The 20834-nt window shown below is 38.3% G+C and overlaps 1 protein-coding gene across 4 annotated transcripts in view; it reads right to left on the reverse strand.

Moving 5' to 3' along the window:
* The window catches only part of ARHGAP26 (Rho GTPase activating protein 26), a 266010-nt gene that overhangs the window by 74415 nt on the left and 170761 nt on the right, over window positions 1-20834 (reverse strand). For all 4 annotated transcript variants that reach the window (XR_009621680.2, XM_034404907.3, XM_034404901.3 and 1 more), the window contains exons 17-19: window positions 19045-19150; window positions 3076-3235; window positions 1729-1867 (exon numbers count right to left, since the gene is read on the reverse strand). Coding sequence is in view for 3 of the 4 variants with exons in the window: in XM_034404907.3 (XP_034260798.1) it covers window positions 1729-1867; window positions 3076-3235; window positions 19045-19150 (405 nt within the window). In the remaining variant the exon portion in view is untranslated. The remainder of the gene's footprint in view (window positions 1-1728; window positions 1868-3075; window positions 3236-19044; window positions 19151-20834) is intronic.

Below are 20834 nucleotides of genomic sequence, written 5' to 3' on the forward strand. Positions count from 1 at the left end.
ACTCAATTTTGTCTTTGGGGTTTCTTAGGATGGTGGATATTTTTCGGTTTGTGCAGAATGCTGTCTTGATGTTGTGTTTGTGGAGGATCTTGCTGATTCTGTCTGTGGTGCCTTTTATGTATGGGAGGAGGGCTTTGCCGTTTTCTTGTTCTCTGTCTTGGATTTTAGTGGGGGTTTCTTTTTGGATTAGGTTGGTAATCTTATTTCTTTGGAATCCATTGGATGTTAATACGTTAGTGAGAGTGTGTAGTTCGGTTTTTAGGTGTTGTTCGTCAGCTAAGCGTTTTGTTCTGGAGATGAGTGTCTTGGCTACGGAGTTGATCTGTGCTGGGTGGTGGTGTGAGAGTGCGTGCAGATAGCGGTTTGTGTGTGTTTTCTTCTGGTAGATGGTGTGTCCTAGGGAGCCATTGGATTTCCTGTAGACTAAGACATCCAGGAAGGGAAGTTGGTTGTTCGCTTCTGTTTCCATGGTAAACTGTATTTTGGGGTGTAGGCTGTTGAGATGTGTGAGGAAGTTGTCCAGTTTTTCTTTCCCATGTGGCCAGATTATGAAGGTGTCATCTACGTATCTGAGCCAGAGTTTGGGTTCGTAATCAGATTTTTCTAGAGCTTGGGTTTCAAGACTTCAGACTTCATCGAAACGTTGCCAAGAAACCTCCAATTTTACGTGGGAGAAAACCCGAATAACCAAAGACCTACATACAAACACCCGCGAAAACCTCAGAAAACACACACACACACACACACACACACACACACACACACACATATATATATATATATATATATATATTAGAATTCAAATTCAAATTTCAATGTATTTCAGTCATAGACCAGTACATATATTAGAATTTCTACACTAGGTTTAAAAATATTGTTATACTATTTAGGCTCTTATTTCTGCATTCAGGCTACTGAGTTTTTGGTCCTTCCTCTAAAGATATTTAGCTGAAAAATTTCATGCTTTAAGCATTTTCTTCTCTGTAGAAGGACTTTAAAAAATCCTACTCTCTTAATATTCCTGCCTCTTCCTTAAGAATAATCTGCTCCAAATTATTTAGGGTAATAGAGAGCTGACAATAATGGTAAGTTATGGTTCCTGCTATAGTTCTAGAACCCCAGAATACATTTTAAAACCAATGAGAATTTGTTGTGTATGTACAAAGAAGAGTAGACTTATACCTTCTATTCTTAATAGGATCTTCTGATTACATTCAGTCCTATAAACCTTTTCTAGCTTTATGAATCAATATATAGCCACAGGCCTCACAAGACCTTTGCTACCAGGTTCCATTGTCTTAAGACTAAGGAATCTATAGTTAAAAACGGAATCTATAGTTTACATTTCACAAAAGACAAGAATGCAGCATAATTACTTAGCACCAGAATGGGACAACTTGGTGCAACCAACTCGCCACAGCCAACTTGCCGTGGCCAACTCGCTGCAGGACAACTCACTGTGGGACAATCCAATTTCAGTATTTAAAATAATTAAAAAATATTTTAATTTTTGTCATTCACATTTCATTTTGTTTGGCTTTTGCATCCTTTCTTTAATAATTCTGTTCCACCATTTCTTTGATATTTACTGTAATTCTTGTCCCGTGGCGAGTTGTCCCTTAGGAAGTTATCCCATGGTGAGTTGGCCACGGCAAGCAAGTTGGCCATGACAAGTTAGCCGAGGCAAGTATTTTAGACCCACTCAGCACAGAGAATAAAGATACTTACGCTTTTCATTGTGTTGCAGTGTATGGAAAAGTGTTAAGGGCCTCTCACTGCAGGATGGTGGCTTTGAATCTGTACTTTTTTTCCGAGATAAGAGCAACTGAGAATTTGACTGTAGAGTATCAGGCACCGTGTTAAATATCTATGATTTTTTTAAACAAAGAAAAGAGAATTTGATATAGTTAGAAACTTGATGTAAAAGGGGGACAATTTGTATCAAAACCTAAAAAACTATGTGTGGAAGTAGTAACTCTCAAAAAATGGCTATAAAGTATAAACAAATGATTGTTGATAAAAGAAAAGAGAAAATATTTCTTAGATTAACCACTCAACAGTGTCATTACATTTTTGTAGTTTTGAGATAAATCTAATACTAAATTCTTTGAAGCAATATAGTTTTAGCAGATTGTATGCAGACAATACAATGACCTGCACACTAATTATTTTGGCAATCTCTATCAGACCACAATTCAGCTAATAATTTCTAAAGCCAAGAAGTTTCAAGCTGCTATTTCTTTGCTGACACAGCTGATTCAAATGCTGTGTGCTAATCTTCAAAGGAAAGTAAGCAAGTTTATGATGAGAGTATGCACTGATCCACTGAAAATGTACGAAACAATTAATAATCTCCCTGGATTGATAATATTTCCAAACCGCTCTTCTTTTTTTTTTCCAATTAGCTAGAATTAGCCTTAAAGATTAAATTGTCTCTTGGGAATAAACAAAATTGGGAATTAAGCAAAACTTCTTCCTGAGAGAGAAAAAAATATCTTCATGAATTGCACAGAGGATTTACTGTACGTATACATAATTTTAACATGATGAATTCCATATTTTTCTATGTTTTTTTTTTTCCTTTGAGCTGAAACTACTTCTGATGATTCCTAAAGCATCATTCATTTGGATCTACCCCCACACCACAAACTGTATTCTAAAGGGAACCATAACAGCTTAAATAAAGCAGCTCAAGCTGGTACAAGATTATTCATTCCAATTAAACTGGTGATTCATTCAATGTCACACCCACATTATTTTTTTCCCTTTCAACGAGAGGGAAACTCTTTTTTTCCACTATGAAATTTCTGTTATGAGTGTTCTGGGATTTCAGAATTTCCCCAGTGAAAGGGTGCAGAAATCCAAACATTTCATCTCCCAATCAATAAAAATGTTCAGGAAGACAAAATGAGCTGGCAGACGCTTGGAGACAAACCCTATTACTCGTCAAATTCCTGTCTCTTCCCAATGTTCTGTGCAGCTGACAGCCGCTAAAATATTCACTGAAATCAGTAAACATTGGTAAACAATCACTTTTTAAAAACATGGAACATGCACGACTCAAATATAAATTACCTTTTCGTGGTTTTCTATTAAAATCTCAACTACAATATTTTGAAACTTGATGTCCATAATTGCAGCAACGGTTTCTTCTTGTGGTCGCATTAACGTTGGTCCAAAAACAACTCCCAGATTGGCGACAGTCATAAGATTCTGTTTGTGGTTTTCAGCAACACTGCAAAGAAACAAGCACAATAGATTTTCAACAGGCCCGGCAAACTTAAGTGTTGGTCCATTTTTTTCCCCAAATAGTTTTGGAATACCTATCATCGTATCTTGAATTTCTGCAGAGAAGACTACAATTTTGGTTTTTAATAACAAAGCCAATGGAAAAATAAGTGTAGGTTAATTGATAATAACACTTCTATAAAGGTCTGTAAACCCACATATAATTCAGGGAATAAAAACCGCAAAGAAGATGACAATATGTTTTGATGTAGAGATCAAATTTAGAAAAACAAAGTGACCATTATTGGTTATAATATTTTACCTGAGATACGTTAAAGTAACACCCACTAACTTGAAAAAATAAGCAGGATTCTGAATACAGAAGATCTGAGTAGTTGATAAACTTGTTTTCAACTGACTTGTTGATACATCCATTTAACAATTAGACCAATCACAAGTATTTCATGACCTGGAGAAAGGATATGGGCTTGTATATATAATAATAATAACTTTATTGTCATTGTACATGTATACACAGTATACCCATACAACGAAATTCACTTAACACTTAACACCCAAAGACACCCATATTGAAGGAAATACACTGAATAATGTTCTGATCAATAGCCAGAACTGTGGGCTGTTAATATTATTATTTAATTGTATTATTTATCTTGCTCAGACTCAAACTTAATTTAATGCATGTCTCTGACTCACTGGGGTCAGTCATTAGACAGGTTTCCTTTGATTCACTCAAAATCTCCAACATACAAGCCCAGTGTTTCAGCAAGAAAGAAATCTCAAAATGAATATGGCTGAAAGATAAGAAAGAAAGACAGATAAGATTGTGTATACTTTCTGTATCCTGAAACATTTAATATATGAATTTGCAGTTGAAAATAATTTCTGATTTTCCTACATGGGTCCTATAACTGAGGTGCAGGTCACAAAAAGAAACACGGTTCACTGAAAAGAACAGAGGAGGCATAGGAAAATATCAGTGGGGAAATCCTCCCCCCCCCGGTTCTATCTGGCTTGCTGAACCGATAGCGCCAGGGGTGGGAGGCTCCGCCAATCTGCCGGGACGTCATTACCTCCCGGGCTTTTACCATTTGCGCATGCACAGAAGAGGCACGTATAGCGTGCGCGTGCTCCCATTCCCGAACCGGTAGCGAAGGTAACTGGATTTCACCACTGGAAAATATGTACCTACTACCAGTGGTGAAATCCACTTACCTTCGCTACTGGTTCGGGAGTAGGAGCGTGCATGCACTATGTGCGCCTCTTTTGCGCATGCGCAGATGGTTAAAACCTGGGACATAATGATGTCCCATCAGGTGGGCAAAGCCTCCCACCAGCAGTGCTACTGTTTCGGCAAGTCAGATAGAACCGGTGGGGATTCCACCGCTGCCTCCTACACTGTACTGACTTCCATTCTCAAGAAACTAGAGAAACAAAAGCTCAGCAATATTGTTCAAGTTAATATCATAATACAACTGTGAATTTTACATATGACAGGAATCTTTTACTAAAATAATGTAAGGCAAAAATATCAGTAATAGCTACTTCGTTTAAAAAAAGACATATTCTGAATTGACAGGCCAGGCTCAGCTCCCAGGAGGGCCTATTAAAATAGAAACACACACAGATACACACACACATATGCATTTAGAAAGAGAATATCTTCTGACGTGTGTGTGTGTGTGTGTGTGTGTGTGTGTGTGTATGTAAGTATGTATGCATTTAGAAAGTGAAGTGGTATATAAGTCTAAGTGCTATTGCTATTTAAAAAGTTCCTAAGAGTACTTGCAGAAATCACAGTATTAGCTCAGATACAATGTGTAGAGTACAACCTTAAAAAAAAAAAGGAAAGGATAATTATGGTAAACATCCTGCCATCGTTATGAATTGCTACTATGAAAACATGGTATGAGAATCCATGTCATAATTAATAGTGCTGATATAATGGGAAAAAAAGCCCAAATATTTTCAACAATTCTTAACATTTTTATAGCATCTTAGGTCTTAGAAGTATAAAGCATACTAATAACCTATTTTAGAAAGGGTTTGTTTTTAAAAACAAATTCTTATATACTATGACACAGATTTCAGAAACATATATATACATTGTTTACAATTCTGTTACTTTAGCAGGAAAAAATCAGTATTCTTGAGGAAGTTTTTTTGAGGCCTCCATTTGAGGAAGTAGTTTCCTACTAATAATTTACAGACATACGTGTCTGTGTGTTTATACAAAAAAATAATATTAACAACATCAGACCAACAATCAAGCAGTAAACAATACTCCAATCAAGGAACTGTCAAGAAGTAAGTAGCCTAACCAAAGAATAACCAAGACCACTCCCACCAACAACAGGGCAAAATATAAATCATAAAATATAAAACAAGAGCAAACCCCACTCCCTACTTGTACTGATGATGTTACCTAGTTTGGGTAATGAAACGTTTGAGAAAAAACAACCAAGCTCAGAAAGCATCAAGGATCCTTCAAAATAAATAAATAAATAAATAAATAAATTACACACACACACACACCAATTCTATGGCTTAGGACCCGGGTACTTGCGGGACCGCCTACTACCACCAATAGCCTCCCACCGGCCGGTACGCTCCCATAGAGAGGGGCTCCTCCGGGTGCCGTCAGCCAAACAATGCCGACTGGCGGCCCCCAGGGGGAGAGCCTTCTCTGTGGGGGCACCTACTATCTGGAACGAGCTCCCCCCAGAGATACGGAGGATCCCGGATCTGCGCACCTTCCGCCGCGCCTTAAAGACCTTACTATTTCACCAGGCCGGCCTGGCCTAATTTTCCCCCTCTTTTATAAAAGATTTTTAAAATTCTAAATATCTTTTAGTATTTTATATATTCAATTTTAAATTGGTTTTAAAAGATTGGGGTTTTAAATTTGTCGGGGCCAAAATTATTTAATTTGATTTTATTCTATTTTTTTAAATTTTGTATTGTATGTGTTTTTATTGTTTGGCTGTGCACCGCCCTGAGTCCTTCGGGAGTAGGGCGGTATAGAAATCTAATAAAATAAATAAATAATAAATAAATAAATAATTCTCTAAATCATTATAGGCTGTTCTCTTCATATCACCATTAAAAAACAATGCCCGAATATAATTGCTTTGAATCACTATTAATATCCTCAGCCCAGGAAAAGGCCACTTGTATGAAAGAAGCAGATGTCTTTCAGTGTACACTTTTCTAGGAAAACAGATGAGAACATGATCTGTTCAGGTAACAGGAATAGCACAAAACAAATACTAGCATTTATTCTTGTCATTACAGCAGTAGAGAACAGCACAGTATTTAATGTAAGACGTACTAATATGTCACAGAAGAAAATGACATAGCAAAGAAAATATCTGAAAGCCAGAGGGGAAAATTAAGATTCATTGCTATAAATCCAGACTTTGTTCTGAAATCATTTTAGGGTATAAATGGCTATACATAAGAAATGTGCACATGAAAAAGGCTGAAATATAAAAATAAATTTACATTTCATGAAATGTATAAAACATGTTATGCATGCATTAATAAGGAATATCCTTTTTAAGTAACATTTAATTTAAATTAACCCAATGATTATTCAATTTATAATTTTTGTTTAGAATTTTCCGATAGGTAGGTATACACAAAATGAAATCTAGTATAACTATTGCCTTAGTACCAATACCATTTCATATTCAGAACTATTTTTACATACTTCTGCACTCTTCCTTGTCTGCCTTTCTCAAACAACCTGCAACTTTAAAACTTAACTTATAAAAAAGCTTACGTCTTAAGAGTATTGTTTTAAGAATGCAAGCTAAATATTTCTGCTTGCTTAGTCCAATTAACTTCTATGATGAGGTTAAGGCCCTTCTACACAATGACTCTGTTTCAGTTGTGTGATCCTGTAAAGTCAACTGCTTTTGTGTAGGACATAACTCTTTCTCATTATCAGTTCCAAGTCCTTACTTTAGCAAAACTCTCAAGGACAAAGATGGCTTGACAGCTTTGCAGCTCCCACCTCATAAGACCAATTATGTTTTTAGTTCATGTTTTGGCAAAAGAGTGAGAAAACACTATTTCTCTCTCCTTTATTTACTCAGTCTATATATATTAAATATAGATCAAGAGAAACTGGATGGAGAAGATCAGTGTGGTTTTAAAATGGATGAAGAAACGTCAGTAAAATAAAAACTATGCCAGTGATGGATAACCTTTTTGCCGTTGTGTGCCAAAAGCGGGAGGAGTTTGGGGGGGGTCATGTGTGCTTGTGTGCCCACACCCATAATTCAATGCGCCCCACCCCCGGTGCATGCACACATAATCCCCCACACACTCCCCCCACTTTTGGCATGCGATGGGACAGTGGGCCCGGTAGGCCCATTTTTCCCCCTCTCCAGGCTCCAGAGGCTTTCTTGGAGCCTGGGGAGGGCGAAAACGGCCTTTCCCAACCTCCGGAGGGCCTCCGGAGCTGGAAATGGCCCATTTCCTGACTTCCAGGGGGCCCAGAAGGCCCAAAAATCAGCTGGCCAGTGCACGCATGCATGCTAGAGCTGAGCTAGGGCAACACTCGTGTGCCCACAAATATGGCTCTGTGTGCCACCTGTGGCACGTGTGCCATAGGTTCGCCATCATGGAACTATGCTAATGACACCCACTCTGATAATTGAAAATGCAATAATCACCAAACTCTAGAATAATAGTCAAGTACACAGTGAAAAAATGAGACCAAATAGGGACTAAAATTAAACATTTTAATGGACCGAATTAATGAGAATAGGTACAACCAGCTTTAAAACTGGTACTGAAGATAGTGAAGCGGCGGATACCTTCTGTCTTTTAAAACCAACTGTCAACAGTAAAAGAAGAAGCAATCAAGAAATATGCTGCAGTCTAGTTGTTATGGCCCGCCAGCGGAGCTGGCAGCAGATTCAGACAGTGAAGAGGTTGGGGAGAAACATGGGCCAGTCCTGGAGTCTGGGGAAGGCTCTGCGTCAGAGGCAGAGAGGGGGCCAGGGCCATATGACAGTTATCAGCTGCCTTCTGAGTCAGATATCAATCAGGCAGACTAACAGCTAGGGCTTGTTCCCAGTGTGTGGATGCGCAGAGTTGCCAGACGAAGGGAACAGCTAAGGAACAAGGGTCGATTTGGGAGTAAGGCCACAGGTGCACAATGAATGGCCCCACCCATAGGGAATAAAAGAGGAGTGAAAGGGGAGTGGAGTTTGCAGGAGACAATTAGCTCGCTTAATTGGTTCGTGACACTCCGAGGCTCCTTACCAAGTTTTGAAGATATCGTCCTGGCAGCTCTCCAAGCCAGATAAGGTCTGTGACTGTAAATTCACCCTTCAAAGACTTTGCTGGATGTGAATGAGAAGAATTCACAGTAACTTAATGAAAAGGGTTTTTTGTCAGGACAAGGAGCCTGCTTCATGCTCTTGGGAAGCCTAGGTCAGAACACTAGTACTTGGTAGAGCAGCCACAAAGACTTGCAGAAAATATTCAGATGCCATGATATATCTATACCTCCAAAGATCAGTATAATACAAGAAATGGTATTCCCTCTAATACTCTATGGAAGTGAAAATTGGACTTTGAAAAAAACAGGCTAAGAAGACTATTGACTCTCGTGAACTTTGATATTGGAGAAGACTCCTGAGAATACCCTGAACATCCACAGAAACAATTAAGTAATCACTGAAAAAAAATCAATCCAGAGTTCTCCCTCGAGGTTCAAAGGCCTAAACTCAGATTATCCTGTTTCAGAACTATTATGTAAAAACACAGCTTTCTGGAGAACTACTCAAAATTTCTGCTACCGGTTCTCCAGAACTGGTCAGAACTGCTGACCTCTGCTCAGCGAGGGGATGGAAGCTACTTTTTCATTTACCATTTATGCGGAAAGGAAACATTTTGCTACTCCAGGATTTGTACCTGTTCAAGGCAAAATTATTAAATTAAGTTCGTTGCTCCCAAACCTCAATTTGCTGCATTTAAACAAGAGAAGGCAACTGTGGATCATCCTAAAACGACATTTGTCCTATTGGGGTGTGGAAGAGGAACTGGTATGATAAACCCCTACCTGGCTGGTAACTCATATGGCAAAAATGGAGAATGCTCATTTACATTGTGTTCTGAATAAATCTCAACAAAATGTCACTATTATTACAGTCATTTGGTAGCAACTCCATTTTCTACAAATATCCTGGAGGAACGTGAGGCAATTTCTCACTTTGCATTTGTTAAGAAGTCATGCGAGTACAAAAGACTGAACCCATTTCAGAACCGTGAAAGGTTTCCTGCGAGTATTTTGAAATTGTTTTCTTAAAGAAAAATGAAAGTGTTTGAGGTCCCAAATGTGATTGAAATAGAATTAATTACAGGCTTGTGAACAAAGTTGCTATGCATACTTCAGTATAATCGAGCAAAAGAAAAGCTCAAAGCAAGTGCTCAATTGTCAATAAAAAAGCCTTCCACCCCAAATTAAGGGAGAGGGCGGAGAGGATAATCAATGCTTTATTCCTAGCATACAGCATGCCCTAACCTTTTTTTTTGGGGCAAAGATAAAAATTTTTGCATCATACAGATAGTCCTTGACTTACGATCATAATTGGGACCAGGGGTTCTATTCCTAAGCAACGCGGTTGTTAAGTGAATCACACTCGATTCTACAATCTTTGTTGCCACGGTTATTAAGGGAATATCTGCAATTGTTAGTAAATGATGTGGTTCAGAGGTGGGTTTCAGCAGGTTCTGACCGGTTCTGGAGAACCAGTAGCAGAAATTTTGAGTAGTTTGGAGAACCGGTAGTAAAAATTCTGACTGGCCCTGCCCCCATCTATTCTCTGTCTCCCAAGTCCCAGCTGATTGGGAAGAAATGGGGATTTTGCAGTAACCTTCCCCTGGATTGGGGTGGAAATGGAGATAGTATCCTTCCCCTGCCATGCCCACCAAGCCATGCCCACAGACCGGTAGTAAATTTTTTTGAAATCCACCACTGATGTGGTTGTTGAGTAAATCTGGCTTTCCCCTATTGAATTTGCTTGTGGGAAACCATCTGGGAAGGTCACAAATGGCAGTCATGTGACTCTTGGACACTGCAACTGTTGTAAACACATGCCAGTTGCTAAGTGACTAACTTTTGATCACCTGACCATGGAGTGCTAGGATGGTCATAAGTGTGAGAACCAGATGTAAATCATTGCTTGCATCCCATTTTGATTGTCTGGTGTTTACCCTGTTTCCCCCAAAATAAGGCAAGACTCGGTGCCTTCCACCGTGCCCTTAAAACTTTCTTTTTTCAGCAATCCGGGCTGTCTTAACATATTTTTTAACATATTTTTAAATATTTTTAATTGGTTTGTTATCTTAAATTGGGGCCAAATTAATATATATACTTTTAATTGTTTTTAATGCTTGTATTGTATGTTTTTATCTGGCTGTACATCGCCCTGAGTCCCTCGGGAGAAGATGCGGTACATAAATTCAAAATAAAATAAAAATAAAAATAAATAAATAATAAGCCCAATCAGGCTTTTGAGTGCATGGCAATAAGGCCAAGCGCTTATTTCAGGGTTCAAAAAAATATAAAACAGGGTCTTATTTTCGGGGAAACACGGTAGTGAAACCAGGACTGTTAACTCAGATGGATTTTTATGATCCAACAACTTTCTTTATCATTGTCTCAAATAAACGAACGGAGCTGCTTTTGAAAAGCTATGTTTTTTTAACTTTATGGCTTATACCAGCACATAGACGGATGAACAATATTCATAGGATGAACTGATTATTAGATAAAGGTATTTCCTTTACGTTGCACAATGGCAACAGTCGGAATGAGGTGTTTGGCTGCAGCACATGCGTTTATCATTTCTCTCCCCACATATTTAAAAAGATATGCGCCAAATTTTAGTGATGCACAACTTTTCAAACACAAGTGGATGGCAAGCGTATTTTATGCAAATATCTACAATCCTCTTGTGTAACTTATGAAAACATTTCAGATTTGAGCATAAAGGTCATAGTGCAAGTCCAACCAACCAACCAATAAATACATGTTCTAATAGAGATTTTTGGATATATTTATTTTCCAGCAGAACATGTGTAGATAACCTTCCCAAAGTATGTAGAGCATTGAGAAAGTATTCAGACCCTCTTCGCTTTTGTTGATTTTGTTATGGTGCAGCCTGATTCTGCAGTTGTTAAAATTCATTTTTTTCCTCATTAATCTACATTCATTACCCCCTAATAACAAAGTGAAAACAGAATTTTTCACTGTAAATTTATTAAAAAGAAAAAAACTGAAATATCACATTGGCATAAGTATTCAGACCTTTTGCAACAACATGTGAAATTTAGCTCTGGTGCTTCCCATTTCTCTTGATCATTGCTGACATGTTTCTACACCTTGAATGAAGTCAGCCTGTGGTAAATTGTCAGCTGCGACACCTTCTATAGAAATCTGTGTGCCTTTCCAAATTATGTCCAATCAATTTAATTTAGGGTTTTTTTTCTTTTCAATAAATAAAAGTGAATCTCAACAACTGCAGAATCAGGCTGCAGCATAACAAAATTGACAAAAGTGAAGGAGGTCTGAATACTTTCTAAATGCATTGTACATAAAAGAACTCAAGAAAACAGAATTGTACAAGTTCTATATACCATTTAAATGAATGTATTCAATTCTAAAAATGCTGACGGCGACTGATGTAAAGCTTAATGTTGTAGACCGTTGTATTTTTGGAGGAAGGAAGAGGATGGAGAGAATTATTTATCCCAATTAAAGATTAATACATACCCTTCTGTTCACCTCAAATCAGACTGAATATTGCATGAAGGCTTTAACAATGGCTCATGTGAATGATCACAAACCATCCACTGCCCTCACCAGGGGTGAAAGAAATATACAGGGGAGATTTCAAAGGAAAGCATGTTTAACATTATACAAAGAGAGAGATCTAATTAGAAAGATGTACTACCCTGGAGCCAAGAAAAGCCTGAATCCATCTCTGCCTATCCCCCACCCACAACTAAATTCATATCTTAGGGGAAGAGAGCAGAAGCTATCATGATTTGTTTTTAGGGAGAAGCAAATTCATTGGGCTATACACATTGGAAGTAGGGAGGTAGGAACTGATCCAGAGTGTACCAGAGGCTACAGCCCATCAGAACTGAAATCCTTCCATGGGAAATATTCAGTCTGAGCTCTTACTATTTATCTTCTCAAAATCTACATGTTACTTTTTCATTTATCAAGTTTCTTTCCTTCTTTTTCCTCAGAAGCTTACCGGGGGATTTCCTTTTATTGTATTGCCCCCAAAACCATGTAGGTTAGGTTAAGAGAGATTAATATGCTGATGACACCCAGCTGAATGTCTCAGACCATGGTGAGTTAAGTGATGCTGTGACCTCCCTCTTGTAGTGCCTGGAGGCTGTTAGGGCCTGGATGAGGACCAATGGGCTGAAACTGAACCCTGGCAAAACAGAATGGCTCTGGGATTGGGGTTCTTCGATCCATGGAGAATTACAATCTCAGGTCTTGGATGGAATTCTCCTGGACTCATGACTCTTGCTAGAGGCGCAGGGACCTTTGAGCAACAGAGGACCTTTGAGCAACTGCATGTTGCTGTCGGCGGGCAGCGGAGCTGGACAGTGAGGAGGTTGGGGAGGAACTTGGGCCACTTCTGGGGGCTGGGGAAAATTCAGATGAGGGCTCTGCATTGGAGGCAGAGAGGGAATTAGACAGCAGCGAGGCAGAGGAACAGCTGGAACCCATTCCCAGTGTGCGCATGCACAGAGCTGCCAAAAGACAAGAACAATTAAGAAAGCAGGGTCAACTCGGGAGTAAGGTCACACCTTGGAGATGATTGGCCCCTCCCATACGACATAAAAGAGGAGCGAATGGGATGTGGGCTTTTGCAGGAAGCAATCTCGTTTCAAGATTGGAAAGTTCTGTTCGTGACTCAGTGCCAAGTTTGGCCTTGCTCTGCATTTGGAAATTGGTTCTCTGGCAGCATTCCAAGTGAGATAAGGTGGGGGTTGATAAACATTCCTCTGAAAGACTGTTTGCCAAAGCCTTGTTGACTGTGAATGAACGGAATTCACAGTTGTGTTAATAAAAGAGGTTTTACCGGGATTAAGACTTTGCTTCATGCTTTCTAAGGAAGTCTAGGTCAGAACACTGCGAGCTGTGAATCAGATACATCTATCCTGGGCCAGGAATCCCTACTCACGGTCACCCATGCCCTAGTCACCGCCATCTTGACTATCACAATGTGCTCTATATGGGACTACCCTTGAAAAGCACTGAGAAGCTTCAGTTACACAAAATCAAATCTAAATAGATTGTGGATTTTTCAGATATGCATCTGTTATTCATCAAAAGGTATTTTTCAGTTTGTGAAAACTCAAGCAGATTTTTAACATGACTCCCTATCCTCCTAACATATTATCTTCATTGGCTGGAAATCTGATGTACAAAACAGAAGCTTTGAATTTTAATTAGCATGTGGATTGGTTCGTACAATACTTCCTTTAGACCAGCATATATTTATTTATTCATGATTCATTTTATCAATAATGAGGACAATAATACAAAATTACTTAACAATAATATAACATCTAAACTAAGAGATTATAAAAAATGTTTTAAAATTTTTTGAAACCATATATAAAAATTCTAATAACACAACATATATTTTCTGCTGGGAGAACTAGAGAAAATTAGAAAAACTGAGAGATGTGTTAATTTGAACAAAACTAAAATCAGGAACTTTAGCTTTAAACTAATATCTTTTGCTTTACACTCTTTAATGGGATGGTACATTAAAAATACTATATCACATAATATTTAAGTACATAGAATGAGAACCTGTAAGTGAAATGAATTATTCTCTCAGAGCAATAGAAACATAAAATGAAAAGGGAGTATTCACTCCAGTGAACACTGATTACTTTGCAAGAGAGATGACAGGTATCAGGCCAATGAACAGCAATTAAAAGAAAATTAAATTGAGGCAGAATCTATCAAAATTTTCACAATGTTCCATATTGCTTTACAAGCTTATTAGATATAGTCTATTGCTGAAAATTCTCAAAAAGAGCTTAATTGCTTGGTGCGGAAAGATACAGTATATTGAAGTCAACCAGTCAACTTTTCTAGAAATACTTTGCAACTTTTAACTGAATTAGGAAATATGTTCCCTATATATTATTTCACGGACATAAATTGTAGAAGGAAATCAAAGGTGGCTGGGAGAGGAAGGTAGGTAATGCCAACATCAATCAAAATCAGCATTAGAGATATAATTAAGATACTGTGATATCCATCGAATAATCCAGAGTTATTTTTTTTCTTACAAAATAAAAATATATGAATATAAAAGTTAGCGCAATGGCAGAATTGGGGGAAAAAAATAAAATGTAGGCACTAAAAAAAGCTGCTATTAAAATTAGGCAGACATCTATAAACAAGAAAACAACAGGAAGAGAAAATTTAGAATGCTTTGGTTACTTTAGCAAAATTTAAGGATGTGACATCCTACTGAAGAAATTCTTAGGATTGTTGCATAAACAGTTTAGTTTTAATTTAGGACCCAAAAAAGAATCTCCTCCTCACTTTCTTTGGGCAAAAATAAAATGGCTTAAGAAAATCATGGCAGCTTGAATAGTTCACAAATGGAAGCCTGGCCACAGGATCTTGAGCCTTAAAATGCTTGGTCTTCAAATGGCAACCACAAAGGATTTCTGTTAAGCACAATCAACACTAGGCAAGCAGTTTGGTTACACAAACATTTCGGATCACTGACGCTATGCTGATTCAACCACTGCCTTAGTTTAGCTTTGCAATAAACCAAAACCCACAGAAACTAGGGCAACTGAGAAAAATATGCTATAAAAATTGTCATGCCTCATGTACCAAACCAGAAACAAAGGAATGATTACATTTGAGGGAAAATTCTAAACTACACAAGAATTATGACAAATTATATTTGGGGGTGAAAAAAACTTCCTTTTCTTCCCTACCTTTTTTTTTTACAAATCATTATAATGACTATGATAATATTCCTTCAAGTTAATTGAGCTACTAATTTAAATAATATATCTAAATACACAGGATAACAAAGTTATTCTGTATGTACTAAGGCTAAAGTAGATGCAACAAGCAGTCCTTGACATACCACCACAATTGGGATGGATTGTAGTCATTCATCAAAATGGTTGTTAAGTGATATGCCCATGTGACCACTTGCTCCATGACTGCAATGCTAGTATACCCAGTTGTGGTCATTAAGGGACCACATGGGTCATTAAGCAAAACACCAGGACAGGAGCCCTCATACCACTCCGCCATTCCCGGGTTCTCTTTCCTTTTTCTGCACACCTGGCCAATATGAACCATGGCCTTTCTACCTCACAACATGCTGCAAGCATCCATTTTTGCAATTTGTGGAAAGCTCCAAAGTGTGAAATTTGGAGAAAGGCCCTTCCAAATGATTATGAGAACGATGGTGTTTGCTAGCTTTCCAGCCTTCCTTGGGCTTGAAAACTAGCAAACGCCATCATTCTGAAGGCTAGAAAGTTTTTTTTTTTTTCATGTTCAGAAGGGAATAGCTAAGTCAGGCTGCAGAGACGGTATTTGAATCTTTGCTATGTGAGCCCCATTTCTGCAGCCCAGCTGAGGGACTGGCCAGGCAGATCTTTCATCTAGCCTTCTTGGCAGGCAGCAGCACCTTCCAATCTTCCCTGCCAGCTTCCCCATTGACTTTCTGAGGAAATCAGCAGAGTTGCAAATGGCAACCATATGATCGCAGGGTGCTTGGCAACTAGTCTAAGTGTAAAAGGTTGACAAGCAGCCAAAATATAGTCATGTGACTGTGAGGTAGGGTGGTGGTCCGACATTTTATAATGGGCAGAAGTGCTTTACAAGCCATAAAGCACACTTTCTGACATAATTTGGGTTGTTTGTTATACAACTGGTTGTAAAACCTGGACTACCTGTACAGAAGACAAGGTATATTTTGTAATTTTGTGCGTTTTTTATTTCACTTTATGTTCTGTCTATGAATTATACATATGTCTCGTAGGAAACAAAGGACAGACTATTTATACTCCTATGATCTGATCTGGTCCATTTTGCAACTTGATATTTCTTTTGCTAATTACTTTCCCTCACCAAATTTGATATACTTCTATTCTGCTTTCAGATAGATATCCCGCTGAAGGACAGATAGACATCTTCCTGAGCCTCTTTCCATAATTTCTTGCAAAATTTCTATTGGTTGAAAAGAGTAAAAATGAATATATTACTATACAATTTTGCTACTTATCCATTATTAATCTAAAAATGCTGCACTTAAAAATCATTAATTTCAAACCAAAATAATACATTTTGCCTTTGTGGAAGTATAAAAATGTTGTTCCCCAACTTGTTTATGCAATTTTAATATTTACACATTTCCATTTATATTTATATTAAAACACTGATTTTAATCAAGTGGCCCCAACATGTATATACACACACCAAAGCACAGTTAACTAGCATGAAATGTTAAAAGACTGAAGTGGATTTCAGCAAGTACCCTGGACCAGCAAATAACAACATAAATAGTCATCTTAATTGAGCAATAGAGCTATCTACTATAAATGGCAGGAATTGGTGGCAAACAGTCATACTGTAGCACAAAGCAGAGTTGGTTTATTAATGAATTGCTTGTAAAACTCATCAAGGATTGTATTCTTATTTCCAGTCTTGGTGATATACAGAAAGCCCATTTGTTTGCTTTACTTTCCAAAAAATAAACAAACAAATAGGTCTGTATCAGTGTCTGAATTTCAGACTGAATCTATCCAGTCCTAGTTCAAGATTTTAACCAGTAGATATAATGTGACTATATCTCTGACACTTTGTGGGGATAAGCAAAAACACCTGAGAGAGGCCAAATGACAAAACCAACCAAATGACAGTGCAGGATACTAGCTCTGCCCCTTTTGTACATGCACACAGGTCTGTATGGGGTGTCACAAGGTTGCATTCTTTCTTTCATCATTCTAAAAGAAAGATCAAATTCTGTGGAAGCCTCTGAGTGGAACAAATGTATTTGGGACCCTGTCGCAGAGGAAGTGGGGTTTAAAATCCTTCTCCCGCACAACCCTTCTATGAAGTTAAATCACCCAAAGCAGTTATTAATTAGGGAAGGAGGAATCCAAGAAGCACAATTTCCCATGGTGGATAAGAGCACCTTAAGAAAGCAAAATACATAGAATTCTCCATAGAAGAACAAAAGACAGGCATTTTTAATTTAAGGTCAGCATCCTTCATATCAAGTTTGGTTTTGCCTCAGAAAGCATGAGACGTTTCGTTTCGTTTCGTTTCGTTTCGTTTCGTTTCGTTTCGTTTCCTTTCCTTTCCTTTCCTTTCCTTTCCCTTCCCTTCCCTTCCCTTCCCTTCTCCTCCCTCCCTTCCCTTCCCTTCCCTTCCCTTCCCTTCCCTTCCCTTCCCTTCTCTCTTTACCCTACCTTGCAGGATTAGTATAACGGTAAGGATAAGTAAAGTCAAAACAAAACTTTTGGTTCCCACATGGATACATTTACAGTATGTAGTTATCCTGGCAGCAATATAAGAATATGGATTGCCACCACCTTCTGGATTTTTCCTCAAATTTGTAGTCTAAATTACTGATATTTTCCATAGGTCTCCCTTCCAAACATTAAACAGGTTCAGTATTGCTCAGATGCCAAGCAAACGAAGCGAAAACTACCCAAGTGCCATTCCATGAAAATCACACATATGTTTGTGTTTTACGGTGCTATTATAGAGAGACTCAGTTAAACTGATTTTTCATCTGACTCTCTATCAGCCATTCATCCTTCTTTCCATCTAATTTATATTATGCTTCCTTAGATTTTTTTCCTTAGATTCTTCTAGATCAGTATAGTATAAGTCACACTTTTTCTGCCTTTTACACCAGTCTGTGAAGTATAATTGCCCAATTTTGTGAAATCTCTGTAATTTATAGTGTCTTACAGAACGAAGGTTTTTCCAAAAATAAGGAAAGCAGTGACTTTTTTATCCTCACAAAATAAGTGTCTTATACCACAAATATATTTCATGTAGATTACGAAGAGCCTGAAGAGGAGTTGGGATTCCAACTTTGGTATTAAGAGAAGCTTACATTCTTCAGTATAAGCAGGTGTTCTAATAAAATCATTCCTAGCAAGAGTTTGTGTTGGTATGGATCATCAATACTAATCCGATTGAGTTACTTCTTTGTCATGCCAAGGAATGACTGGGAATCCTACCCCGTCTACCAAGACAACAGAGCTGGAGATTTGGGAACAGCATCTATACCAGTGTGCATGCATGCATGTGCCGGAGCACCAGAAACCCGAAGAGCACCTGGTCTTCGGGTTTCCAGCAAACGCATGCGTGCTGGTCTGCTGGTTTCTGCGCATGCTGGAGTGCCGGAAACCCAAAGACCAGGTGGCCGGTGTGCGCGTGTGCACCAGCCAGCTGATCTTTGGGTTTCCGGTGCTCCAGCGCATGCATGCACGTGCACGTATTCCAGTTTGGGCACTTGGTGCTGAAAAGGTTCGCTGTCACTGGTATATAGTCTCTGAGTGCACCGGAAATCAGAAGAGCAGCTGGCAACGGCGTGTGTGCCCACAGAGAGTGCTCTGCATGCCACCTCTGGTACGTGTGCCATAGCTTCGCCATCATGGATCTATACTCTTAAGTTACCTCTTTTCCATTTGAAACCATTAGCAAAACAAAAGGTTTATGAAAAACAGGATACTTACTTGGCCAAGTGATTCGTGAGTAAATGGAGCATCTGTCTGTTTTTCTCTGGAAGTCTGTGCACTAAGCTATGGATCTCTGAAATTCTGGATTCTTGATTCTCCAGTTCTGCAGCAAGACAAAATACTCTTTTAGTGGAGTTTGACTTTATGATTCAGCTACCAATGACAAAAATCAAGCTGAAATCTATGAGTGTGTTTAACCGTACTAATATAATATGCATACTTGCCCCCATCCACAAGAACTCCTTTACTCATATCAAAATTGTTAGATTCCACAACTCCTTTTAAAAATAACTTTAAAATTCTAAGAATCACAAATGTTATCTTAGGAAAACAGTACATTTTGAAGACAGAGACTGATGATATACAGAATACAGAATACCAGAGTTGGAAGGGACCTTGGAGGTCTTCTAGTCCAACCCACTGCTCAGGCAGGAAGCCTTATACCACTCCAGACAAATAAATGGTTGTCCAATCTCTTCCAGTGTTGGAGCATTCCAACTTCTGGAGGCAACTTGTTCCACTGATTAATTGTTCTAATTAATTAACTAAGGAAATTTCTCCTTAGTTCTAGGTTGTTTCTCCCGTTGATTAGTTTCGATTGCTTCTTGTCCTGCCTTCAGGTGCTTTTATATCATAAAAGTATCTGAACAATCAATCCCAAAGGACTGGACTTTTACAAATGCTATTACTCATAGGTTATAGAAAAATTGTCGATACTGACCACTTCCTTCCTCTATCTCATCATGAACTACTGGGACTAGTGGAAGATAGCAATAGCAATTAAAATCTTCAATAGGGAGTGGATTCTCTCAATAGAAATAATGGGATTTCTTATCCCCATTCCAGTTCCAGTGAAAAAAAAAGATGAGACAACTGTTGTGGCCAAAAGCTGTCTAACCTAAAGCAACCAAATCACTTGTAAGGTCTGTATAACGTGATTTTATTTGCATGCTTAGAAGCAAATGGAATTGCATTTGCAATTACACAAAGGAACATGTTTTTCTATAACAGTCATCAGTTTCATGGAATGCAACAACCCTCCCATGCTTTATCCATTGTTTCCCTATGTATTCCAATGGCAAAAAGGAAAAAGATAAAATCCCAGATCATACTTTTTCTCCCAAGTCCAAGTACAGCCCACTGGGACGTATACAATCTTAATTCCCTCACTTGCTTTTAGAAAATTGAAAAACCATTTAGAGATATTCAGAAAGAGGGAACTGGTCAATTGTCAATAGTAACAGTAGTTTCAAAGCAAAAGCCCTTTGCCTCTGAAAGGACCAGCTCCAGGGGAACAAAACTGATATAGGACAATTATATCCTGCTTATGAGTTGTCAAACTGTAGGACTGTTCATCTTGAGGTATGTAGTGCTGGCCTGATTTATAAGCAATCTTCCTATTGACTTATATTCATAACCCCTATGAAAACATTATTAAAATAAATACATTACTTCTATGATAAACCTGAAAAATTGGGGAGGGGTCATTGGAACTTTCTCATCTGTACATGTGTCTGTGTGCAATCTTTCTTTCCTTCTCTCTCTCTCTCTCTCTCTCTCTCTCTCTCTCTCTCTCCCCCTCCCTCCCTCCCTCCCTCCCTCTCTCTCTCTCTCTTTCTTTCCTCTTTCCTTTCTATACCTCTGCATAATCAACCCAGTGCTATTCTGTTCCCAAGCAGTAGCAACCAGGAGTCTGGAAAAGCATTAACTTATCTTTAATAATCCTTTTTATTGTTTGTACATAATGCCACCTCCATCAATCAAGCACTAGCTATTTTTTGCAGAAT

This window comes from Pantherophis guttatus, chromosome 2 (assembly GCF_059756535.1).
Source record: "Pantherophis guttatus breed Tessera chromosome 2, ASM5975653v1, whole genome shotgun sequence".
NCBI classification, from domain to species: domain Eukaryota; kingdom Metazoa; phylum Chordata; class Lepidosauria; order Squamata; family Colubridae; genus Pantherophis; species Pantherophis guttatus.